This window comes from Accipiter gentilis, chromosome 1 (genome assembly GCF_929443795.1).
Source record: "Accipiter gentilis chromosome 1, bAccGen1.1, whole genome shotgun sequence".
Taxonomy (NCBI): domain Eukaryota; kingdom Metazoa; phylum Chordata; class Aves; order Accipitriformes; family Accipitridae; genus Astur; species Astur gentilis.
In genome coordinates this window covers 36,738,887-36,764,914 of record NC_064880.1, presented here as the reverse complement: position 1 = coordinate 36,764,914, position 26,028 = coordinate 36,738,887, and the positions used below count along the sequence as shown (strand labels likewise).

General features: G+C 45.2%; 1 protein-coding gene across 1 annotated transcript in view; it reads left to right on the top strand.

Moving 5' to 3' along the window:
* LOC126040990 (unconventional myosin-X-like) overlaps positions 1 to 26,028 on the top strand; it is a 98,002-nt gene that overhangs the window by 39,131 nt on the left and 32,843 nt on the right. Inside the window, exons 12-22 of the mRNA XM_049806159.1 lie at positions 2,876 to 3,022; positions 3,745 to 3,845; positions 6,068 to 6,134; positions 6,593 to 6,685; positions 10,387 to 10,455; positions 11,350 to 11,432; positions 12,906 to 13,014; positions 13,708 to 13,788; positions 14,800 to 14,924; positions 15,721 to 15,835; positions 21,714 to 21,820. Coding sequence (XP_049662116.1) covers positions 2,876 to 3,022; positions 3,745 to 3,845; positions 6,068 to 6,134; positions 6,593 to 6,685; positions 10,387 to 10,455; positions 11,350 to 11,432; positions 12,906 to 13,014; positions 13,708 to 13,788; positions 14,800 to 14,924; positions 15,721 to 15,835; positions 21,714 to 21,820 — 1,097 coding nt within the window. The remainder of the gene's footprint in view (positions 1 to 2,875; positions 3,023 to 3,744; positions 3,846 to 6,067; positions 6,135 to 6,592; positions 6,686 to 10,386; positions 10,456 to 11,349; positions 11,433 to 12,905; positions 13,015 to 13,707; positions 13,789 to 14,799; positions 14,925 to 15,720; positions 15,836 to 21,713; positions 21,821 to 26,028) is intronic.

Sequence of the window (26,028 nt, the reverse complement as noted above, 5' to 3'; positions counted from 1 at the left end):
CCTCTTTAGGTATCCTGCCCTAGCTGCAGTGGAGTCTGGAGCTGAAAAGATTTTCCTCATATTTAATTACCTTTGGCATTCCAGCTTTCCACCTTACAAGCTTCCGGATCTGTGAAGTTTTTCACGTGGTGTTCTCTTTTCTAAGCTAAACAATTCAGTTCCTTTAATGTTTCCTTGTAAGTATTTTTGTAAATCTCTTCTTCTGTCTCTGTTTTCCCACATCTTTCAAGAAGTGGAGTGCCTATAACTGGACACCGTATTCAAGCTGAAGTCTCAGCAGCGCTCATTACAGCAGAGTAGTCGCTTCTTTTCTTGCTGCGAACACGCCTGCTAATATATCACAAACTAACCTTTGCCTTTAAGAAATGGTATCGTTTTTTCATAGTCTGGGACATTTCTTTGCAATGAAATTGTGTGAAAATTATTTTTCAGCCTATAGTCTGTGGTAGATATCCTCAGTAACCAGTACCACAGTTTCTCTTCTCAGCTGTCTGTCCTAAATAAGCCACATCTTTCTATACCAGCGCACAAGGATGGATAACAAATAATGCCAGAGACACTCCATGCAGTCCAGAGCAACAGTGCGCAGTTGCAGGATTTACAAGACTCTCCCTGAACAGAGCTTTCCCTGATAGCGTAGCTATTCCTGACATTTGTGTGTGTTGGACCCCACACTTTTGCCTGCAGGCCAGTGAAATACGAAGGCTGCAAGAAAATCATTATAGCGAGTGGGTGCTACTACTTAACTGTCTTCACTAGGTGAGCCTGTTGCACTGAACACTGGGCCTGTAAAGACTGTTCCTGCTTAAGCCCTCATGTACTGTGCCCGCCTATTCCCACTTGTTGTTGCGGGAATGCATTGATATAGCTGCCAGGGATTTCTCATTGTGTAATGGGCCCGTTACCCATCTGAGCTTTGACATTTCAGTGGGCTGAATGGATGAACTGGCCTGAAGGCGGGCAAAGCTGGGAGTGTGAAAGGAGCCTTTGAGGATCTCATTTGAGCCATATTGTGGGGAAAGTGGCTTTGCTTACAGCTGGATGGGGAATTCCTGTTCCTGGAAAATGAGTCCAACTTACTGTGTGGCCAGAGATATGGCCTTGAGGGCATTCTCAGTCCCAACTAATAAGACAGACCATCTGATGGTCAGAAGAAATACCCAGAAAAGGTGTGCGTGTGCCCATGCTTTGAAATGTTCTCTTCTGTGGAGAAGGGAGGTTGTTGTGTGTCCTTGGCCTTGGGATGCTGGAGAGGAGATACTACCCAGGAACAGAAGGGAGGAGAAAAACAGTGAGATTGGGTGAAAAGGAGGATCTTGCAGGCTGAGCCTCAGAAGCCTTCTGAGAGGGGCTGGGAGGATTCAGAGGCAGTTGGCCTGTGCCATTAGCAAAGCAGAACAGGAGAGATCACGTTATTCAGGCTTGCAAAACTGAAGAGGGTAAAGGTGCATTTAGAAGATCTCTGTCATTGCTAGCCCTACTGAAGGAGTTACCCTGGTGTCACAGGCAAAACAGAGTAAACAACCTGTAATTGATCTAGATACTGAGGTTTATTTATGAAATGACAAGATTATAGCTTTTACCCTACTTGATTATTTCACATATTTTCTCACTCACCCATCAGCATTATGTTCATTAGATGTCAATTTCTTTTCCCAGTTGGAGATTGCTGCTCGTCCTGGAGAGTTGGGCAGAAAGTTGTGTTGGTTCATGTTGCGTAGCTCCTTCCAGTTACCAGTCTCGGGAACTACCAGCCAAGGTCCTTGGGCATACCCTGACATTTGTCTCCACATGTCTCTGATCTCCAGGATCTTTCCCCACTTCCAGCATCTTTCTTCCAGTCAAGATCTTTGCTGTCTTCTTTCCTGGCCCCTTTTTCTCCTCTCTGGGATCATGTCTTCTTTTTGGGAGCCCTTATTTTTGGCCTTCTCTTCTTTCCAGAACCCTAAGCCCTAGTTTCCCTGTCTAAATAGTGTATGTGCAGAAGGACAGCGTGTGATCAGCTTCTTAATTTGTGGTTCTGTCTCATGTCTCTTTATTAATTGGAGGATTTGGGGCATGCCACTTTTGTTTAGTCCAAGTGTTATCAAAATTTACAGCCAGCCCATTCCTGTTACAGCTATCAGGTAGCAGGCTTTTGCTCGAGATTTCAGAAGTTTGATGTTGGACATTCATCCACACACTTACATACACCCAATTATCTAATGCCTGTTAGTGATCACAATTTAAGTTATTTTTTTCACCTATGACACTTAGTTATGATCACGGCATAGGATGTTGGGTCAGCTCCAGAAAGGTCTTTCAACCCATGCTCTTCTGGGGCATGTGTCATGGCTGTTGGCCCACCTACCTGGCTTCCGGTAAGATAATGCTGTTTGCAGGAAAGTTTTGGAGAGGGAATTTTTGAGGGTAACTAGGTGACAGAATACTCTATTAAATCGTGCCCTACCAGTTTTTGAAAAATTGAGGACACCCATTTGACAGCTCTAATAGGAGTAGTGAACTGAAATACCTTGCCTGTCACTGCAAATGTTGGCTCAGGTGATGCAAATGACTGCTGCAGGCTTAGTCACGAGGTATTTTGCCACCTTCCCTGCCCCAGCACTTGTTCCAAAAGATGTCAGTGATTTTGCTACTTCCTTCAGCCTCTCAAGTTCAGTTACCCAAAGGTCATACATGGTACATCTGTGTGTGGCTGGGATATTTGCAAACTTGAATGTTGACTGTACATATAATTACTGCACCGTTACACAACCAGTACAGAGGCTGAGATGTCTGAAGAGGAGTGGAGGAACCTAAAGTCCCATAGAGATTTGTGGTGCCTCTTATGCCTTCTCTTCTCCCTGTGACTCATTTTTTCTCTCTGTATTTACAGGCAGCTGACTCCAGGGACTCCCTCTCTATGGCGCTCTATTCCCAGTGTTTTTCATGGCTCATTAGCAAGATTAATACGAAGATCAAAGGCAAGGAAAACTTTAAGTCTGTGGGCATCCTGGATATCTTTGGCTTCGAGAACTTTCAGGTCAGGATTTTCTCTTTTGCAGGGTGGGTTGGTTTTGGAGATGTCAGTGCATATAGGAAGGAATTTTGGTTCATTTGTATCCTGTTTAGGTTAGCATAGGCATCCTGGGATTTCTACACTGCCACTTCCCCCTGGAAGCAGCAAGATATATTTAGCTGCCCATTTCTGCCACCTGTATTCATGTAGGCTGATGTTCAAGGTCTGGTTTGTGACACAGACCCTAAGCAGATGTGCTATGATACATAATATTGAATTTTTGACTTGTATACAAATTAAATGTCCAACTCCTACATGCACGTTGTTTATTTACATCTGTTTTGCCTTGTGTTGAGAATCCTGTGTGTAATGCTTCTGACTGCCACTGATGAGGGATGTATGTTGAACAGCCACATAGTGACTGCTCAGATATTTCACAGAAGAGAAAGCCCGGTGACCTTACACATAGGGAATTATATTTCTTTCTTCCTAAGAAGAAGAAATGTGGTTGTCTTTAGCATCCTTTACTACCATTTAGGCCTAATGAATTAACCCTGCAAGAGCTACAAAAGCTGTCCTCCTAGTGGACCTCCCCATACTGTCCTCCTCATGTCCATCTGACACCCCTTGCCTCCATGTCCTCTGGCTTTATTCCAGGCCTGGCACCTTCCCCATCGCTATTACAGATTCTTTTAGAGCCCAGGGACAAGAATGTTAAGTTCTATAACCTTTGTTTCTTCTTACAGGTGAATCGTTTTGAGCAGTTTAACATTAACTATGCAAATGAGAAACTCCAGGAATATTTCAACAAACACATCTTCTCCTTGGAGCAGCTGGAGTACAACAGGTGACAGATGGAGGAAGCGAGGCCCCTATTACTTTCATAGGTGGTAGAATGGAGGACATCATTCCTCCTTTGTGCTGTTCAGTCTCTACTGCTAAGGCAGGAGAGGCAGCTGGGCCTTGGTGCAACCCTGACTGTGGATGTGTCTCTGTAAGCGCTGTCCACGTGCTTTGCCAGTATAGGTCACTTGTCTCCAAGCAAAAGCTTTCTCCCTTGTAGTATTTAGAAAGTCCAGATTCCCTTCTATCTCTCAGCTGAATGGGAAGATCTTGGGCTTTAACCCATTAGAACACACGGTCACTGCCTTATTACTGACTTCAGTAATGATTTACCCAACATAGTGGTGGTGTTATGCAGGTGGAATCCTGGTGTGCAAAAAGTAAAGCCCCTAAAGATAGAGGATTAGATATCTGACAGCTCTTTCTGTTGTAGAGATTCCTATGCTGTGAAAAGGGCTCTTTTCCTCAACAAGATTTAAATCAGGCTGTTTCCTGAGCATAAAGAGCATGGGGCCTTCTGCACAGCTGTTTCTCTTCTGTGGGCTTCATATTGGCTTGTATTTCGTGAAGTACCTGAGGTGTTCTAGAGTATTTCTGCTTCTAGAGAAGGCTGCTAGACAAATACTTCAGTTCTTGCTCTGAAACAGAAGCCTTTATGTTTGTGAATGAAGCAATTGAATAGGGTCAGTGAGGGCAAATGAGAGCAGCCTTGTAAAGGGAGACAGCTGAATAGGCAATTCATGAAATTCTAAAGATTACAAAACTGCAGGGCTATTTATGTACTCACTTCTCAGGCCAATTCCACCATTGCAGGAAGCTTGTGTTAAGAATGGTATCATAGTGACAAAAGATTTTTTCCTGATGATTGCATAGGAGTTTAGGTTCTGTGGTTGAACTTTGGAAAGAACAAGAGCATTTTATTATTGACTACTCATCAAGTTATTCTAGGGTGATGTGCTTAAAGCTTATCTTTCACAGTATCAGCTCTGCTTCCTCTGGTTTAGTAAGTAGCTCCATGTATTTCTTCATTCGACTACACAAGGGGTCTGTGGCACTAGAGACAGTTTGATTCATTTGTGATTTGATTTGTTTCAGAAAACCCTGCTCCCTTCAATTCTGGAAGGTCTTCTTGCTCTTAGAAGGAATCCAAGAGGTCTTTTTGTAAAAATATACGGCCTTTCCGACACCCATTGTTGCAAAAATCTGAAACAATGTGAACTGATATTTTTTGTCATTAAGTCAATAAGATATTCCGTTCCCTGTGGGGGATAGATACTTCTTTCCATTCTTCAGAAGTTATTCCAGTTTGTTGCTTCCAACTGTTGCCCACAGGTTTCTGAATGCTTTGAACCTGAAAGTATGAAGCCTAGACTGACGGGTTTGTAGATAACAGCTTCACTATCTTCAAAATGCTAGCCTTCACCTGAAAGGTGTCTGTATCAGAATGTCAGTAAGTAGCTTCACACATAGCCTGTAGTCTTCCTTGGATTCCTGAGCAAGAGTTATTCCCAGGCTTCTCTGAATTCTGAAACCAGAAATGGCCAGTATTATGGGAGTGTAAGAAGGTGGTAAGAGGGGGGAAAACACATTCAGCACAGATTTACAGTACTTCATGGATAATTTTCAAAGCATGCTTATCGCACTGCTGTACCTACATCAGCTCCCATTCTGAAAGATGCAGGGTCACCCTGTAGGGCCCCTGCATGCCAGGCCAAAGCTTATCTGTGTCATCCTCTTCGAAACTCTCCCTGAAAAGCTGCTCCTGTCTCTTCTTCTGGTGGGCCTATGAATTTGTGGTTCAGTCTTCTGGCAGATGTGCTTCAGGCCAGCTTTCCAGATTGGTGAGTCAGCAGTTAACTCTTGAAGCTGTGTAGCAAACTGTCCATCATCACCACCACTTGGGCTGATAGTCATCATTCCTGAAAGAGCAACTGAGAGCAACTACAATTTTAATGCTTGGTGTGGAATTTGCTCAATGACTACGAGATGAGCATCAGTCCAAATCACTGGGATGGATAAGAAAGGCTGTCTCCTACTTCCATCTCCTTGTGTTAGCAGTGCATTGTGTGTCCTTATTCTTTTTCCTCAGCCATGGCAAAGCCTAATTTCTGCAAGTCATCTTGAGTCCTGGGACAGCTGCTGTGCTCAGCTACTTCTGTTCTCCTGCATCTCAGGGCATTGGATCTTGCATTTCACATCTTTCTTCTGTTTGTTCTTGACTGTCAGGGAAGGGATAAACTGGGAAGCCATTGACTGGATGGATAATGCAGAGTGCCTGGACCTTATCGAGAAGGTGAGCAGTTATCTATGACAGTTCCCAGGGATCACAGCGGGGACTGCTGGTTGTCTTGACCTTCCCTGGGGTTTCCTGGTTTTAAAAACAGGTACTTGTTGAGATCCTCTTCCTATCGTGACCTGGTAAAAGTATGAGCTGTTCTAGCCACAGTCCCGGCTCAAAGAAAGCAGATCTCTGCTCATTGTTGAGAGTGGGCTTGGGGAGGGTGTCATAGTTTTAGACAGGGAGCAGACCTTAAGTAAAACCTTCATGTGAATTTTTTATAAATTATCTCTCCTTACGTTCTGCTTGCTGAATGCATTGACTGGCCAGAATTCTGCTTTCAGCTCAAGCTTTGCTGGGTATAACTCAGGGGTAATTGCTGAATGTGCTGTCCAGATCTCCAGTTCTTGGCTTGGTGCTATTTAGTTAGAGCTTTTGCTGACTGTAAAAGTCCGTCTCTTGTTTGGCTGTAGAAACTGGGTCTACTGGCTTTGGTGAATGAAGAGAGTAGATTCCCCAAAGGCACAGACAACACCCTTCTGGAAAAACTTCACAGCCAGCATGTGGTAAGTAAGAAAATAACCTGGCAGGCAAATGATCAGTATGTTAGCCCCATCAGCATTTCAAAACCAAAAGTGAAGGTTTTGTTGATGTAAAATATGTGCTTTATGCAGGAAATTTAAAAGGCCTTAGGCCCGAACCTGTAAGTGTTTAATAAAGCTGTACTGAACAAAAGTAATATGTGAAGAAACCTGAAAATGGTCTCTTGTGCACACAGAGGGAGGGAGTGTGCATTCCACAGGCTGTGGGTAGAGGAGATCTGAATTTGTTGCATGGGATGGAGGTCAGGTTCTGTTGGTCTGCGACAGGACACGAGGCAGCACCCCAGGCACAGGATGCGGCTGCACAGTGTGCATGGGTTTCTCCTGCCAGCTGACTCACAGGAATCTGCTCCAGAGCACGTCAAATCTCTGTCTCCTGGGGCTGAGGATGGCTTTTGCCTCCTGACTTTTAATGAAAGCTCTCTTATTGTTCCTAATTAATTAAATTCTTTCCTCCTCTTTCTTGTATGCTGGACAAAGGAGCAGAAGGGCTTTTTCATGCACGTCAGAAAGTTATCCTGGGGACACAGAAACCACAGTGAGATTACTGTAACAATCTCTTACCCTGTCTCTGGTACAGCCAACACTGGTCATCTTAACAGTAAACAGAATGCAAACAAAGCAAATTAAAACCTGTAGCAGGGACTTATGGAATAGTTTACTACTTTAGTAAGAACATTGTCAGCTAATATGTTTCCTAGTCCTCTGATTCAGGCTTCATGCAAGCCTGAAAACATACAAATTTGTATACTTTATCCGACTTTTTTTTTCTAATTAGCATAGATGCAGATATTCTAATTTTTCATATTTGCATCTAACTCTGCTAGTAATGCTCATGACTACAAATTGAATACAATAGCAATGATGTCTGGTTGGCTACTTACACATAGTTTTGTGGAAATATTTCCTTTCTTTAGGTTTAAATTGATGCATTCATTTTAGTCCGCTGTGGCTTTCCCTTGTATTGCAGGTCAAGGTATATGAGAATGCTCGATTTGCTTTTTTAATTTTTTATTGTTGTTGGTATTTTGTTAACTTTTAATGTAGAACTTACGAATATTTTTAATACATAGCTTCTTTTGAATTTTCTTTCTGAACTGTCCCAACCTCTTCAGTTTGTCTCCAAATGGAGAAATTTCAAAGCTCCTCTTTCTTTCTGCTGTTTATCTCTGAATTCCTCTACATCTTTTCTCTATTCTCTTCTGAGATAAATAATCAGACCAGAATGCAGTTCCCTTGGTAAGAAGGTACCTGTGGTTTATTGTACAGCAGCATGAGACTGTCAGCATTATTTTGCATTCCCTTGTGCCCCATAACATTTTGGTTGCTATATTTGGTGATTTCTGTGCATCGAGTAGCCTTTTCATTAAGCTGTTCATAGTGTCACCTGTCTGCTTTGAGGGGATAGCAGTTAACATGGAACCCTAGGGAGCTTACAAAAGATGGAAGAGGCTGAGGACTTGCAGTGGAGGGAGGAATGATGAAGTAGATAGTGCTCTAGGGTTTGCATTTTTTGAAGGTGAAAGTGGGTTTTGTACCAGTTAAAGTCTTTAGTGCTGGCTGGAAGAGCACTGGAAGGCATCCAGCCAGCGTTGCTAGAAAGCCTGGAGGACATGATGAGAGAACAAGCCCTCTTCTCTGTGTTTTCTGTGGATTGCAATAGGCTTAAGGAGGAGAAGCACAGAGCTGGGATTTGAGAGAATATGACCTCAGATACAACTGGGGAGAAGAGGAATAGGGGAGATGGGAGAAGGAACCAGAAGTGTTGTAGGCATGGATGAAATATAAGGGGTTGGTAGAGAGGGAGGGGAGAGGAGGGTCCCAATGCACATGAGAGAGTCAGTAACAGTCATGTTTGGAGTGGAAGAGAGGGAAGTCTGTGGCTGGAAAAAGATGACTGGATTGGGGAAAGAGAAGAGCAAGGAAATGGGATCAATATGAAAAGGAAAGAAGGCAATGAAAAAGTTCTCAACAGCACTAACAAATTATCAGGATCAGAAGCCATCCACCCAATACCGCTAAGAGAACTTGAAGGTGAAAGAGCTGAATTACTAACAGGATTGTGCAACATCTTTCTTCCTTAAAATTTTCTTAGTACTTGTCTCTGAGAAGGCAGGAAATTATTTTAATTTTTAGAAAGTATTCCAGGAAATTGTAGGTCTGTAATCCTTATTTCTCTATTGGGGTAAATTCACAGAATGTAAATGGCCCGTGACTTCAGTGGAGGGAGGCCTGTAAGACTCTCGTATGAGCACTGAGGTGGCAGTTTTCTGACAATTCACGGGGCAAGGCTGGACTGAGAGGGGCCTTATGAGACTGATTGGGCTGTAAAATGAAGATGAAAAGCAGTGTAGATAAATGTAAAATGGTGTGTCTGAAGAAAACAGTCCCGGTTTCACATCTGAAATGATGGGCCCTGAGCTGGTTGCTGCTCTTCAGGAGCAAGACCCAGACAGAGGCTGTGATGGATAGTTCCATGGAAACATCAGCACAGTGCTCAGTAGTAATAAAAAATCCAGATCGAGTATTAAAAATTCCTAGGAAAGAAACAGTATGAAAGCAGAAAACATTGTTATGGCACTGTATAATGCATGGATCACCTGCACTTTGAGCAGTGTACACCACTGGGCTCCTCCACTCAAGAAGGGGTTTTATCAGATCTGGTAAACAACAGGTCTGGGACAGCTTCCATGTTATGGAAAACTATGCCGAAGGGACCCTGCAGCGTGGAGAAAAGATGACTTGGGGAGGATGCGATGGGTTTAAAAGTCACGTATGGCCCATAGAAGACAAATGGCACTAATGGGAGCCAGGCTGAAAACCAACCAGCTGTAGTTCCCTGTACGGTTGGTTGAGAGCTCCCTGCAAAAGGACAGTCTGGATGCAAGAAGTCTGCATGGGTTCAGGTGTGGAATGGGCAAGTATTTCAAAGAGAAATCCACTTGGGGTTACTAATTAGGCAGACCTCATGAAAGTAATTGGAGTTTGAGAGAGTATTAGGATGAAAGTATCATTTACTTATCTTGTTCTTATTCTGCCCTCCATAGCCACTGCTGGAGGCAGAATACTCAGCTGGATGGACCATTGGTCTCAAGCAGCATGGCTGTTCTTACATAGTTAATGGTTTTCAGAGAACAAAGAAAGGAGGGGGAAAATGAGAGTGTAGAACAGCTAGTAAGAGAAAAGAAAAATGCATATTGAAAAAAGGGGGAGAGAGGTGCAAAAAGGGATGAAATATAAAGGAAGACAGGAGATTGGTATGACATTTCCTTTGACAAAGAAAAGATGCGTGGGTGTTCTGCAAAGCTGCCATCTTCCCTGCATCCTGATCCTGTGTCCTGCACCACGTGGTTTGTGTGGAGCCCAGTCTCCTCAGGTGTCAGACACGCAAGAATTAACATTTCATCCATGGCATGCCTGCCCAACCTTGATTCTGCAAGCCCTTGCTGACATGACGAATGCCTTGAAGGGCTGGATTTTTCCATCTTACTGGAATAACATATTTGTAATGTAGCTGCAGATAGCTGCAGCAGATGTGGTCGGGCTCTGCAACAGCTAAGGTCGTTGCCCATCCCAGCATTGTCATAGTCATGGCAGAGTTCCTGACTAAGCCTATTTGTTCATACACTGGCATTATAAGAAGTCTTCTTTTTCTTTCCTTTTAGAGCAACCACTACTATGTGAAGCCTCGGGTAACAGACCATCAGTTTGGCATAAGACATTATGCTGGGGAGGTAGGTGTTCATGGTGTATCTGTGAGTTGCTTGGTGTATCTTGGGCTTGAGGTCCTGGATTTTAGATTCCAAAAATCAAGAATATCTCTGAGCTGTGTGTTTCTGCATAGTTAGTGCCCCATACCAGAGCACAGGGAGTGTGATGGGCTTAACATACCATGTTATTCTCCATTACTATATTCTCCAGCTTGGATGTTTGTTTGAGTTTCTCAGGTAACTTTTGGTTTGGGGGATAAACTCCTCCTTATTTCTGTTATTCATGTTGTCTTTCCTTGGACATTCACAAACAAACAAACCCAAAGTAAAATTCAGAAGGAAAATTTGACTTTTGGGGAGGAGGAGAAAAGGCAAAATAGCTGTTGCAAAAAGGAAAAGGTCTCCAAGCCTTCAAGGTTAAATGCTACTCTTTGTTGTGGAGAGATACGGAGCAGATGGAGGTGTGTCAACGGAGGGCACTTGCACACTAAAGAAGAGCTAACCTCCTTCTAGAATCATATCTGCTGAGCTCTAGTGGTTGGGAGGTCAGGGCACTGGGTAGCATAGTTAGTATTTCCTGAAGTGAATGGAGTGCCTCACACCTTGCAGAGGATTTCCCCACCCCCTGCACCCCAGGCAAATCTCTGCAGCTGTTTCACTTAGCTCCTGTTTTTGAGGGTTTTTTGTGGTTTTGTTTCTGTTGGTTGTTGGGGTTTTTTTTCAATTGATGGCTAAAAGCCACTTTCTTGCTGGTAACTGCAGAGCTCTGGAGCTCTTTGACCCCAAAAATTCAGATCTTGGCACATGCCTGCAGCGTTACTGTGTAGCTCTGCTGGATGTCTTGTACATTGGCATGTTAATGTAGAAGTGATTAATGATTTGTACGGCACCGTTCTAGTGGATCTGTCTGCGTTGCAGGTGCTATATGATGTGAGAGGCTTTCTGGAGAAGAACAGAGACACCTTTCGAGATGACGTTTTAAACATGCTGAAAGACAGCAGGTATGCCCCCCTTATGCTTGTGAGGAGGCCACATCTGTTGGGCCGGACTAAGCCACATTCATGTAATAACCAGACCAAGGAAAGCAGTTGCTTCTGTGCAAGCATCAGGCATTATTCTTTATCATTCTTCTCTTTGTGCTTAAGTGTCCTGGCAAAAGAAAGGAGAGCTGGAGATGTCAGATGACGCACACATTTAATCAGTCCCTCTTGTTGTCCCAGTTTTGAAAAAAGCTATAAAAGCATGAAAGAGAAATCCCTCCAGGCAATGCTGGTTTTCTGCCTCCCCTCTTCTCCCTTTCCTCTTCTTCCTCTTACCTCCCTGTCCCAACAATGGCAAATTTGCCCCTGAATGAGTCAAGGCTCTTTGCCATGCTGTCAAATGCCAGCCTTTGTACAGAGGCCTCTTATTTTTCAGCCAGCTTGTTAGCAGAGAGCTTCCATCCTTATCCTGAGCCAGACTAGGTCCTTGCTGTGGGACTGGGCATGGCCCCTAATATTATATCCCAGTGCTGCAACACGACCCTAGAGAAATGAGCTGACTTTGACTTTGAGCAAGGTCTGGAACACAGAGGTGGGGCCTAGTAGGAGGAGAGCGGCATTTAATAACGGCGGACCCTAGCAGTTTTTGAGTAGCAACTCTACCATATGCCTCTTACCACAGTCCACGTATTGCCTTTGGGCTCCAGCCTGATGAGACTGTTTCAGAATTGCATCTTCTCTGAAGCCTGCTGCGGAGTTTGCACTGTGAGCAGCCTTGAAACAACCTGTACGAGCTGCTTGTAGCTGCCTTACTTGGACAGTGGCATCTGGGGAGTATTTTCCACAGGGCTTGAGGCCAGAATTGTGGTCATCATTGTCCAGCGTAATAGAAAGACTCAGGGTTTTTCAACAAGCCAGAAAGGGAAATTCTGCTAGAAGCAGTCATAACAATAAACTGGCAGAAGCAGTGCTGGAGAACTTTGTGCAACTTTGTAAGAACCAGCACCACTGTGTAAGGAGTGGCAAAATGGTGGAAGATTCCCCAGAGCTGACCCACACTGAGGGTAGATCTACAAGTCCTCTGGGCACAGAAGAGCTGTGGTTGCAATTGCATGAGCATGTCATGGGAGCTAGGTGGGGAGGGGTGTGACAGCACAGTCTAGCTGGAGTACCTTCAAGGTAGTGTCCTAGCCAGTGCAGAATGGAGATCTTCCTTTGTGTAATATCCTGCTTGACAGCGTGAGATGGGGTTTCTGGCTTTGCAGCTGAGTGTGGCATACAGGGCAGCCCATGGAGTCTGGGCAGCCACATGGAAAGTATTAATTTCCTCACTGAAGTGCCCAGCTGAACTGCCTCCTGCAGCCACTCTGTGGCACAGCAGGAATAAAAATGAGGTGCTTCACACTGGGACAGGGCAGCCGCTGAGAATGAGAGCCATCGTCTCACAGGTGGTGGGTGTCTTGCATCTTCTTTAATTCTTTTCTTCTCCCTTAGGCTGGACTTCATCTATGACCTTTTTGAAAGAGTCTGCAGCCGCTGCAGTGAAGAGACGCTGAAGATGGGCACCCAGAGGCGCAGACCAACTGTCAGTTCCCAGTTCAGGGTAGGATGTTTTCCAAGAGAGCAGCAGGCTTCTAGAGAGGAGCAGATGGGTAAAGCAAGGCCTGCAGCCAAGAGGAGTCATTCATCCTTGTTTTGTGTCCAGCACTGAAAATGTGCAGGAATTTTGTAGCGCTAAAAAAAGTGTCACTGCCCCAAGGATTTCTGTCTGGTGTAAAATGTGAGATGCTAAGCCTGAGCAGGGTGGCAGAGGAAAAGAATACTTTGCTAAGTATATGAGGTTCTTGAGGTTCTTTGATCTTTCATGTTGGTTTGGTGTTTTAGCTAAGTGTACATGTCCTTTTAGGCCACATCTTTTACAGGTAGAGTGGCAATTCCAATAAAACCTTATTGGGGGGACCTTGCAGGTATGAATCTCACCCCCTTAGATTGTCTCCAAACCTTCTGTAAGTTTCACAGTTTTAGTTTCCTGTATTTAAAGTTTGAGACACTTGTAAAAATAACATCAATTATACAACTCTGAGAACAAGGATGGTCACGTGAACAGTGTTAGAGTAAACTAACTGTGTGGGTATGTTTTGGACAGGAAGGATCTCCTGGGTTATTGAAGTTTTGGTAGGCACAGTCAAAGGACATTAGGAATGGGAGGGCTGCATGAAGACCCTATTGCATCAAATGTAGTCTCTTTCCCTCCTGTAGTGACTGATCCTTTGGGTTTTGTCTTCCTGCTTTTTAGGATTCTCTCCATTCCCTGATGGCCACGCTTAGTACTTCCAACCCATTCTTCATCCGCTGTATCAAACCAAATACAGAAAAGGCAAGTCTGTCTTCCAGCAGATTGTATGCATGTGACAGGTCTTCATGAGCACTCACTTGCACAAACACCTGACAGGCACCTCTATCATGGTCCAAACTGAGGATAAGAGCAGTTCCCCCTCACCTTCCTTTTTTCTTTCTAGCTTTTTTATAGTTGAGGAAAAATACACCTTCCTTCTGGTAATCAGATGAAAAGACTGCATGCTGAGTATGATATGATATAGCCATTCCCACCTCTTTCGGTGCTTATGAAGCCTGGAAGATGAACCAGGCTTGTGCAGAGCCCAGAGCTGTGGTAGAAGAAGCAATCATTCCTGTTTGTGGTGCCTGTAGACAATTTGTTCTGGAATGCAGGGCTTGTGCGTTAGGAAGCGTCTCCTGCAGACCCCTGGCTCTGAGACAGAGGAGGTGGACACTTTATGAGCAAGTCACAGTGCTTAGAGGCAGGCTGGCTCTCGCTTGTATTGTGAACTGTGACGGGAGGATATGCTGCTAACTAGATTGGGTGGGGAGCTCTGAACTGATCGTTTTCTTTGTGTGTTTTGAAATTGTGTATGATACGGCAAAGGAAAGCCTGCTGGGGGTTTTATGCCAGAAAAGAATTTTGCAGTTTGTCTCCAGTTTGACTGGAGAGAGATGGCAAAGAGAACCGAGTCAACGTTCTGCATTTTGTATGTGTTAATGCATTATATCATTGCTTTACTGCCATGATCTGACTATGACAGCAGTCTGCAGACTGCTTTTTTTCAGGATCTGCCCAACTCCCTTTCGTCCCTTCCTCTGCACCATGCAGTGTTGTGACACTGCTTTCCCCTTGACCCAAACTTCCCCCTTTTCACCTGGCATGCCCAAATACGCAGGGTTGACTTTCTACAGAGAAGCGGATATACAACCTGTGACTGTCTGTGCTCAGAGGAACAGTCGCTGTTCAAGTCAGCAAGGAAGTAATATCAAGATCAGCACTTATTCTGTCTCTCTTTTTGTTTGTTTTTTAATCTGGATCATTATTTAGGCGCCGCACCTCTTCAATCCAGATGTGGTGCTAAATCAGCTCCGCTATTCAGGGATGCTGGAGACAGTGAAGGTTCGGAGAGCAGGTTTCCCTATACGGCGCCTTTTCCAGGACTTTCTCAGCAGGTAATTGCTATCATTGTACCACATGCTGTAACAGCCCCAAGGTATACAATTCTATATATTTGTTTCCTATATAACTGCTGTTACTGATATGGATCATTCGTGGGATGTTTTTCTAACCATGCCCTAATTGCCCATATCATAGACTGATTTGGAAGACCTTTTGGAGACTTGCCTTTAGTGTAAAAGTCAGAATGGAAAAATAGCCAGATGGTCCATTTTTAATTTTTTTTTTTTTTTTTCTGTGGCTTTGCCATAGATTTGCTTGTGTGATGCTGTGAAACCCATCTGGTCATAATATGTAAGAAGAAAATATCATACTTAAAACCTTTAATCTGGCAGGCTGAAGCAAATTTTAATGGACAGCATAGTGGATGATTAATATTGGAAAGACTGATTATTTCTTTTAATTAGCTGCATCAAAAGGATTTCTTGACGTTTAAGGCTAGAATGGAGCATTGAACATTGCTTCTTTTGTCTCTTGGAGCATTAAATGCCACCCCTATACTGAACAAAATAACTTGTGTCTGATGAAAGCACGTGTTTCAGAAAGACAGTTGTTCTTTACTGAAAAATACTGTTGAGTTTGTATTTTATTACTGGGATTGCAACAATAATTGCCAGTGTGGTAGGAACAGATAAAGGTTGGGGGATGGAAATTTCCAAATTAGAAGGCAAACACGAAGAAGGGAGGTCCCAGAGGAAGAAGGACTAATGGGAGGAGGAGGATAATTAGAGTTAAAAGATTGGGGCGGGTTACTGTCATACATAATCTCATGAGATTTTGTTTTGTTCTTAGGTACAAGATGCTGGTGAAGGGGCCAAGTTTCTCAGACAACAGCAAAGCTGTATGTGCAGGCTTTCTTCAGACCTATGACAGCAGCAAGAAAGAATGGCAGTTGGGTAAAACGAAGGTACTTCATCAGTCTGGGGCAGGGGTATGGCTTTGTTCCAGCTGCAAGGTGATGCAATTGCATCTGGTGAGATTCAAGCCAGTAGAAAGGGCAAAGTTGTGATGGCCCTTTAAATAAATTGGACTATGCCACTGACCTGTAGCATCTCAAATATTTCCCATATTATGTACCTACAGATGTAGAAGGCTTTTTGATTTTGTCTGAACTCCTTCTCATTGACCAAGCCAGATTGATTTTGTTGTGTCTGATCCAATTTAAGGATCCAAGGAGAACAAGCATGGGTGTCATTGTATGCAATTGCAATGTGTGCCATTAACTCTTGCCTCTTGTGCCAAATACTTACCTCTGCTTGGGTAACCAAAATTCCTGCAGGAGACAGTGAGCTGCTGCTTGGTATGTATCTAAACTGTGAATAGGTAGCTAGATCACCAGATGTGTGACAGCTTTCTGCTGTGGAAGCTCAGCTGATGGTTTGTGCAGTTAGCCCAGATGCTAGCATACATTTTTTAGGAAAAGGTATCCAGATGCTTCTCCCCACTTGCATAATTCAGAATTTGTTTCTGTTTTGGTGAATGTTTAACACTTCTCTCTTGCCTGGTACAGTCAGGATTTTGGGGGTTTGGTTTTGTTTTGGTTTTTTCCTCCAGACATCCAGCTGGAAATGTACCATTATCTTTCATTTAATGGGGAGGGAGCTGGGTGTTTCAGTCGGAATTTTTTCAAGCTTTGAGACAGCTTCACACAGACATAGATGTGAATGTTGTGAGGTAAACTGCTGTAGAAATCTGGGAGGAGGAAACTGTCTTTTATTACAGCTTTCCACATACTCCAGTAAATTCTTCAAAGAATATTCCAAGATGGATGGTGTCCAGTGTGGACAGCATTTCTAAGTAGTGGGTATGCAGTCCATATCCAGAGCAGATGGTAGTCCATCAAAGCAACTTTTCTTGCTTTTTTTGCCCTTAAGCCTTCAAAAAAGTAGTTCAGAATATTTCCAGGGTCACAATGGAACCAATAGCGATTCTGGGGAATGCTCACATTTCATTTGTCCAGGAGATCAGATAATGATATTTGTTGCTTCGAGCAATCATTTCTTAATGAGTGGATAGACTGTAATGTTTCTTAGGAGAGCAAAATCCCTCACTCCCCTTCTTAGAGGAGTGGAGGTAGCCCAGTTGGTAGTCTGTGCTCTAAACTCTGCATGAGAACCAAGGAAACCGCTTGCCATTGCTGTGGAAAGGAGATGTATTAACCTGAAGTTTCTAAGGCCTTCCTTCACATGCCTCCGCTGGTGTTCAGGAAAGTTTTTATCACTTTAGCACACTCAGCACATATTTCTGCTCTGTGATTAAAGTGTTCCCCATCTTTGATTTGGGAATCTGGTGTCTCCTCACTGGTCCCTGCAAACCAGGAACCATTTCAGTCATTATTGTCCCTAGATAACCTACACTACTTGGGTGGCTGCCAGTCTCACGGCATTTTAGTATTAAAGCCTGTGTGGAGTGTGTGTGTGTGTGTGTTGCAGAGCTGCTTGTGCCTGGGAAGCTTTAGCAAGTGGTGGTTAAAGCTGGTAAACATGGAGTTTGAACTTTTTTCCTAGCATGACAAGAGATGGAAGATTGCTGGGCTACAGCAAGGGCAGCAGGGAAATGCATGTGAGGACCAAACTCACGTGCACATACTCACCTTTTAGAGTATAAAAGACTATAAGCTATATCGCTGGAGTCCAGGGACTACAACAGACTGATGACAAGCAGGAAATCCAGGCTGCTTTGAGCCCCTGGCAGCAATAGGATCCCTTTCTCTTCAGTCCCTGTTGTTCATGCTGAAGGACTGAGTCCATCTGTCTGGTTTCACTCACTCCTTGACCTGCTCAGACAAATTCTTTTTGAAAAACAATGGAGGTGGTAAATTGTGGCAAAAAAAATGTGTCATATTTTGCCAAAACACTGGATGTACTCTAATGTAATTTTTTTGAACAATTGTGTCCTATAAACTAAAACTTGGCTGAAGAGCTGTATGAGGCATGTTGGTAAACAGCAGTCTTTCTGCTAGGGCACTGGTTGCTGTCGGGTCTGAAGATTGTGGGAAGAAAGAAACGATTAAGAATGTCAGTCTTTGTATCTCCTTATTTCTTTATGACTGAGAAGGAAAACTGAAAGGAGTTGGGGAGCAGTTGAGCATCTTGTTTGGTTGTAGAAGTTATTTGATATTTGGCAAAGTTTGGATTAGAGCTGTGTATCCTGGTAGAGGGCAGCAGTTCTATTTATTCTAGAGGATATATCACTTCAAGGCTGTCCTGGCCTGTTCCACCCTTGCTGCCATCCTGAATGGCTGGCCAGCCCGTGGCTGCTCCAAGGTGCTGTCGCTATTGCCCTGCCATTTCATTCCTCAGATGAGTTGCTTGACGTTCTTGCCCATGCTCAGATGGTGGCAAAGCCATTTCATTGCTCCCTTGGAGACCCCTCTTGCAACTCCACTTTGTGACAGTGCCTCCAGAAAGCCTGCCCCTGGGAAAGCGGATGCCAAGGTGAGGCCGCGCAGAGCAGTGGTGCAGCTGTTGTGTCTTGGGTTTGGATTACAGAGTGCTTTGTCTGCGTTCACGTTTTAGCTGGTGCTAGGTAACACAGGCCTGGAATACTTGGGTTGATGAAGAAAAGAGCCCTAATTTTTCCAGAGGCTTTCAGGTAAGGGTGAAGTAAAGCTGCCAGCTAAAGGGCACAGAGTGTAGGTCATTGTCCTGGAGAGGAAGTCCCCTGTGTGCCCTTGCTGCCACTTTTGCTGCTACAGGTGCAGCTCTGGGTACCCAGGTAGCAATTCCCAGAACTAACCTTGGCTTATGGAGTCAGGATTAGCTACTGAAAGAGGTGTGACAGGCCAATGGGGATGTAACCTAGGAAGAAGTATAAGGCGTGGGTGAAGAGCAAGGCTTATAGAAGGGGGAATACTTCCTGCAAAATGAATGGAAGGATAATTATATCCCTAGCAATTGTTTGGAGGAGGAAGGAAAAGAGTCTGTGAATTAGTGCAGTGGATTGTGAAGCTTGGGAAAGGAAATAGAGGAGGAAGGGCAGGATGATCTTTGTGTTTTTCATTAAGAATAGAGCAGCTGCTGTGCAGGCAATTGTCAAACTAATGTTTATAAGAGGTATTAATGTATACAAGGCAGGTTTTATCTGGTGGCATGGCAGAGATGAGGGCTTGGATGCAAACAGGCAGTGCGACGATGGAAGAACTTGTGCTAAGGTGCCGTTGTCTTCACTGGGGATGTGCTGGGATGGAGCAGCAGCTTCTGTGCCCCTTTCTTCAGTGCGCCTGGACCTTCTGCCATACTTGCCCATACCCACAACACAGATTTCCTATAGCTGTTGAACGTGGTAATCCTTGCTGTTTGAAAGCATTCATTTCCACATTTCAGCCTGCTGTTTTGCAGGGCCTGTTTGATGAAGGAGGAGGTTTCTGTAGACTATTTGGCATCCAGGTCACAGTGACCCACTTCCTGCTTTTCTGTTGTCCCCAAGAATCATATGATCCCACTTAGGTACACATGGGTGCACACACGGTTACATCTGTGGCTGCTGATCTACACGTAACCTTAACGTGTTCACTGTTGCACTGATGGTGCATGCAGGCATTGAGGTTTTGTGAGGAACACTGTGGTGCTGCACTGTGGTTTAAAACTTGGCCAGTGCCTAATACCTCGTATGTTTTGTTCAATCATTCCTTCCTCAGATGAAAGCGATGCCATGTTTTCAGAAAGTGACTATGAATTATGACAAAGAAACGGCCATCTTCCAAGTTATTTCCACAAGGCATCAAAAATATTTGTGGATTTTAATACATTTTACTCTTCCTTGTCATCTACAGGAGTCTAAAAACCCCCTCAAAATGCTAATATCTTATAACTAGATATTGTTATTTGAGATTAACCTTTCACTATCAAGCATATATAGAAAACCCTATAGGATTAGGGTTGGGTCTTGTTGAACTCTGCATGCCCTGAAGTTAGGGGTTTTTTCCCCCTCCTTACTGGCACAGCAATGTCTGTGCTTGCTAGGGAAATACTGATGGACTGAATATTTCCAATTTGATGAAGATAATGGACCGAGACAGTGTTTTGCTGGTTGCATTCTTGAAATGGGTGACTGCTGCTTGGTTCTGGAATGTAATGGAAAGAGCAATCCCTGCCTCAAAGAAGTCTTTAAAAGATTGTTGAGTTGACAGGCGGAGTGGATGTACAACCTGCAGGGAAGGATGCCAGCTTCATGGTTGGCAGTACCTGGATAATGAACCTTCTTTCAAGGCTACCCATGGTTACTTAGTCATTCCAAAACAGCTCATTTAAGACCGTCTTAATGGAAATGGCTCCCCAGGAGAAGTTCGAGTCCAGGGAAGCCACTGGCTATGGGTACTAACTCCAGGAGAAGTTTCAGTACATGGTGGCCATTGCAGGGGAAAAAAGAGCCTGAATAAATGATGAGGCCAAAAGCAGTGATGGAAGGGAAGGTATACGGAGACATAAGGGGAGGTAAGTGGGGAGAGGGAGAGTTTGTGCAGAACACTGGACTAAATGACTGTTCAAATCTCTGAACATCCCTCTGGACTCTCAGCATAGCTGCATGGATCCAATAAATTTGTAAGGAGTTTTTACTGATTAATGTGGTTCTGCAGAATGATGAGTGTCAGCTCACAGCCTGCGTTCGTGGCAGTGCTTTAACAAGTAGGGCAGCACTTTTCTAGTGTAGTCCATTCTGCTGCTGGCCCTGGCAGTGATTTAGCCAATGTCAGGCAGCAGGTCAGGCGAGCATGGCCATATGGCAATTGCTGCTGGGACTGCAGCTTGTATGGACATACCTTAGCCAACTTACTCTAGGGTGGGTACCGCTAGCCGCGCCATGGAGCTCCATGCATGCTGCAGTCCACCTCAAAAAGCAAAGCATTTATTTCAGCAGTTTGTGACGAACCCCGTGCTAACGTAATGCAAGCCAGCTGACTTAAAGTAGCTCAGATATGTCAGCACAATTCCTGTAAACATGCCCTTATCTTGCTTGTATCTCAGTCCTTTTTTGTCTCTTAAGATAGCACCGTCATCCCTCGCGCCAGCGTTTAGCACTGAACAGAGGTTTGAACTCTAGGTGATGGGAGATGCTTGAGAATTAAAATGCTGGCCACTGAAGCGCAACCAGTAATACTTGGAGACGTCTCCCATCGGGGCTCAGTTCCCCCTAGCGCATGCTGCACTGCTGGACCTCTTCAGCACAGAAGCATCTCCACCTCAGAGTTTCTGGCGGTTGGCGGAGGGCTTCAGCTCCGGTGGAGTGCGGGTAGGCTCAGCTTTGCACCTCAACAGGGCTTGTAGCTTTCCAGCTGTCTGCCATTATTAGGATTGCCGTTAAGGTTGCTTCCCGGAGTCTAGAAACGTATCGCTCCTCTCCTTCCTTGAAACGCGGAGGAGTTTCGTTGCAAAGTGTTGAATCCTGCCGGCAGGTATCGGTGCCCGCTGCAGGGAGGTGCTGGCTTGTGCGGGGAACGCTGTCGGCTGGGAAAGGGTTAATGGCAGGCGCAAGCCCAGGCTCTCCTCCTCCTCCCTCCTCTTTCCCTCCTTCCTCCGCTCCCTCCCTCCCTCTCTTTTAAGTCTTGACCACAGAGTGAGGGAGGCGGGGGTTGGGCGCAGAGTTTGGCTCCCGTCGCTGCAAAACTTTCTCCCGGTGCTCCGAGCACCACGGCCCCCCCGGGGCGAGGCGCCGAGGCCGGCGCGGGCGGCCGGACGCCGAGCGCGCTCCGCGCTGGTCAGCCGGGGATGGAACCTCCCGGCTCTCCCGGGGACTGACTTCTTTCCTCTCTTTGTGTTTATTGAAACTCCTCCCCGTGGCGTCAGGTTTTCCTGAAGGAGGCTCTTGAGCAGAAGCTGGAGAAGGATCGGGAAGAGGAGTTGAGGAAAGCAGCTATAGTCATCCGGGCCCACGTCTTGGGCTACATGGCAAGGTCAGTGCTGGGGGCTGCCCCACCATCCCTGTGCTCGTGTGCCTGGGTTGCCCCGACCCTCTGCTTCGCTCGCTCGTCCCCCCGCATCCCTCCCTTCTTCCCCTCCTCTGTGCCAAGGAGAAAGAATGTATCTGCCCTCCCTGCCGGCATCGGTTCTGCTGGTACCGTTCTGCACCTTTGCCACCTCTTCTTCAATCCTGTGCACGCTTGCACCCTCCCTCAGAGCTGCTCGGCAGGCTTCTGCGGGGACCTCTGTACCCACCGCCCGCCTCCGGTGACACCTTTTCCTTGCCTTCAGGGCTCTCCTGGCTGGGCCCCACCTACGCTTTGGGTCCCCTCCTTTTCCGTACGCCTGTCAACTCTGTTCTCTGCTCCCCCTGCAAGTCGCTTCTTCCTCACTTGCAGCTCTGCCTTCGCTCACCCTCTTTCCTCGCCCTGCCTGTTTGCCTCGTGATCTCCCTCTCCTTTTAATTAACTCTTCAGAATTGGTTTTTGGCCAGCTTTGCACCAGTAATCTCCTCTCGCCGCTCCCTTCTGCACCTGACCAGAGGAGGGTTGGGAGAACCAACTGCAGGCAAACCGCCCCTCCTCTGCCCCTCGCAGTCAGTGTAACAGCTGACTCCTTAATGGCTGTGGCATGCACGCTTAATCCCAGTAAGATGCTCTGTCCTGGCTGGTCTCTGCTCCAGACACCTGTCAGTCAGGGGTGTGAGGAGGTGAAATCCCTGGCCAGCAGAGCTGTGCCAGCAGGCACTCTTCTTAGTGCTCCAGTTACACCAGGTAGCTCATTTTGCTTTGGGAAACGTGTGCAAGGGTTGCACCCTGCCTCGCCAACGTGGAATATCAGCAAAATACGCATTTGGTCTCAGGGGCTTGTATTCACTAATTTATTTCCCTCTAGGAAGACAAATGAGCTAGCTCTATTGTTTGTACATGAGACTGCAAATTCTTTGTGTCAGGGCCTCTGCTCTATTTTACTTTATGTCTAGCATGTGGAGAGAGGGGTAGGGATTAGCACGAGAAAATTGATTTTTCTGGGAAACATCACTGCGGGCGAACTGGATTTCTGCGTTTCTGAGTTCCTGGGAAGGTAGCCGCTGCCCTGCAGGGCTGCGATGGAGACAGTGTTGCGGTAATGTTCCTCTTGGCTAGAAATCTTGTGGTCCTCCAGTCTCCAGAGACCTGAATTCTTCCTCCCACGTGTTGCTCTTGTGAGTCTCATCTTTAAGAACAAGCTGTGCTTCTGCAGCCGGAGTGGAAATCCTCACAAGCAGCTGGAGGTAACTGGACTTTGCAGGGGAGGAGAGCAGGCAGCGAGGAAATAGCTAGGGAGCTTTTCTGTGAAGAGTTTCCAGTTGCACTGCACCTGTATTGGAGAAGGTCCAGCAAGAGGGAGTTCATCAGGGCAAGTGCTGAAGGGTCTGTGCAGAGTTGGGTATTTTTGTTAGTTTTGCAAGTACAAGTGTATTTAAATTCATTTGCTGTCATGCAAAGTAGGTTGGTGAAGAGGAGTATATATGCCACAGGAAGGATTTTACTGGTTTCTCCCCCTTTGTGAACCTGCTCTGTGAGCCTGGAGAACCAGTCCTAAGGGTGAGAACATTTTCTTTGCTCTCATTCCCTGCAGCCTAGTATCTCTGACTGACCGCTAAAAAGTGAGACAAGAAAATCAAGCCCATTGAAATGACCCCATTTTTTGTAGCTAATCTGTGGAACTCTGAGCTGCAGGTAACAGCTTCAGCAGCTAAAATACACATAACTGTTCCCAGGCTTGCAGGATCCCTGTACAAATTTGGCTGTGTCCCTGGATTCTGCAGGACCTTATTGCTCGGGGAAGAAGACAGTAGGAAATCACTCCATAGCCTTGTGTTCTCTAGTCCTTGGAGGCATGACTGCTAACTACAGCTCATCGACAGGATAATTAACTAAATTCCAAATGCAGCATTGGAGCCTTGCAGCCACCCCGCCTTCTCTTGTGATAGATACATGGTCGGGATGTCTCCCAACTCCTCGGCATGGCCTGCAGGTTGAGTTTCTTTGGCCGGTGCAAGGGGGTGAATGGAAGGCTGAACAAGGGGAATGAAATTCACGGCCTGTGTGCAGCCATTCCAGCTGAAGGGTGTCTGCAAGCTTGGCTGCGGTCATGAGGAACGAGGGGGCACTTCAGCCTGGCAGATTAGCAGGCAGAGCCGGCCTGTAGCTGGGCAGGGCTTGGCACGTGTTGCACTTGAGAGAGTTTCTGGCAGATGCATTTTGTAAAAGTCAGAGTGCCCTTTTTGATGCACTTATATCTGCCTTGGCAGAGAGTGCATGTGCAGCTGTTCACACCCCATGTGCAGGGCACAGGGAGGACAGAGGGAGCAGGGGTGAGGGGACTGCAGCCCAGGAGCAATTCCTCTAAAACCTCCCGCTTCTTATCACCTCTTCCCTTTCCTCTTCTTTTTCTCTATGCTTCCTCCCTTTGACTTAATACTTATGGAAAAGAGCATGACCTCTGCACACTACTGCTATTAGCATCCCTCTCCTGACTTTCTTGACGAGGCTGACGTATTTGATGTGCAGGGAGGTGGCAAGCTGTCAGCATGGGTCCCTGTTGCCATTTGAAGGGGATTTGATTGCCAGGAAGGGGATTTTGAGGTGTGTCTTTTCCTCAGGGGGTTGCAGAAGGTCTGTGGGAAGGATATGTGAGAATACTGTGCTATTTCCAGTGTGCTTTCTAGGACTCTAAGACTTCACAGGATTACTGTAGCCTGCTGGCCCAAGGTCCTGTCTAACAGCCCTATAGAATTTCCCTCTGCAAATTCCAGTTTGGACTAAAGAAGTTTTTGATTTGAATAGTATCAATGATCATTTCCCTGCAGGAAGATATTAAGGTGTCTAAATATATTAATTGCTTTAAAAAATGTCTGCTTATTTCCAGCCTGAATAGACATCAGCTTCAGGTCAATTAAATCTTGTTATGTCCCTGTTGGATAAATAGAAATGCCACCCAAAAATGTGCGTACTTTGAGTGGGATCAAGCCTTTCCTTAGCTGTTTCTTTCTTATGGTCATGGAGCATGTGCTGTTTTTCTATAAGCCAGAATTTCTGGTTCCAATCCTGCTTCCTTAGAAATCACTTGAGGGTCTAACATTGTTCTTGAAATGGAGGGTCTAACAATGAACACAGGATAAAAGTAGCAGTGCAGTCCCCTTCTACGCAGTATTTCTGCTTGCAAGTATAAAAATCCCAATAGTATTTTTTTCTATAGCATTGTGATGGGCGTTTGCCTTCACCTGATGATCTGTGGCCCCAAAATCCTTTTTTGCCTTGTTGTTTCTTAACAGTCCCACATCAGGTGTGTTTGGCCTTTGATTCTTCAATACAAGACCTTACATTTGGCTCTTTTGGATTGTTTAATGTTTGCTTGAATCTAGCTTACAAATTGATCCAGATTACTCTGTAATAGTAACTCTTTTGTTATTTTCCCAGTTTGTGTATCATGTACAAACTTCTACCAGTTAATTTTTTTTCAGGTCCTTGATAACAATAATCTGTAATGCAGAGGCAAGAACTGACTTTTCTAGAACTTCACTAGACTACAGAAATACTGAATGATGATTTTTTTCTTTTGGAGCCCTACCATGTTTTTTGAAGTGCTGCAAAGTTGATTTTGATATCGTTACTCTTTAAGCAAAATGTTGTGCAATATATGTATATGTTTATGGCAACCTGTTACAATGTTACATTCAGCAATCAATATTGTAGTGTCACTGTGTTTTCCCCCAAACAATAGGAGATTAATATGACCAGTTTTATTTTTTGCCCCGCTTTTTGCCTTTCCTGGAGCAGTTTGCTTTTGGCCACTTAAAAGATGGGGCAATACAGGACTTTGTTCTCATGTGGTAAGGCCGTTTGTATGTTTTTATTATAATAAATCCACACTGAGTGATTATGCCAATTGCACAATGAATGTATGTACGTATGTGCAATGCAAGGAGACTTTGGGCCAGTGGACCTTCTCTTTCCACGTGCCAAACATCTGCCCTTCATCCTCTGAGGGTCTTCGCGAAAGTAGGTGCTCACGGAAACAAACCAGTGGTAGATAGAAGAGTGAGAACAGTGAGGAGAATATGATTTATGGGTGGCGGCAGCAGAGGAACAGAAATCGTGTCATTTCTGAGCAGTATTTTGCCAAATCCATTTTTCTGTGGCAGTGCTAAGATTGG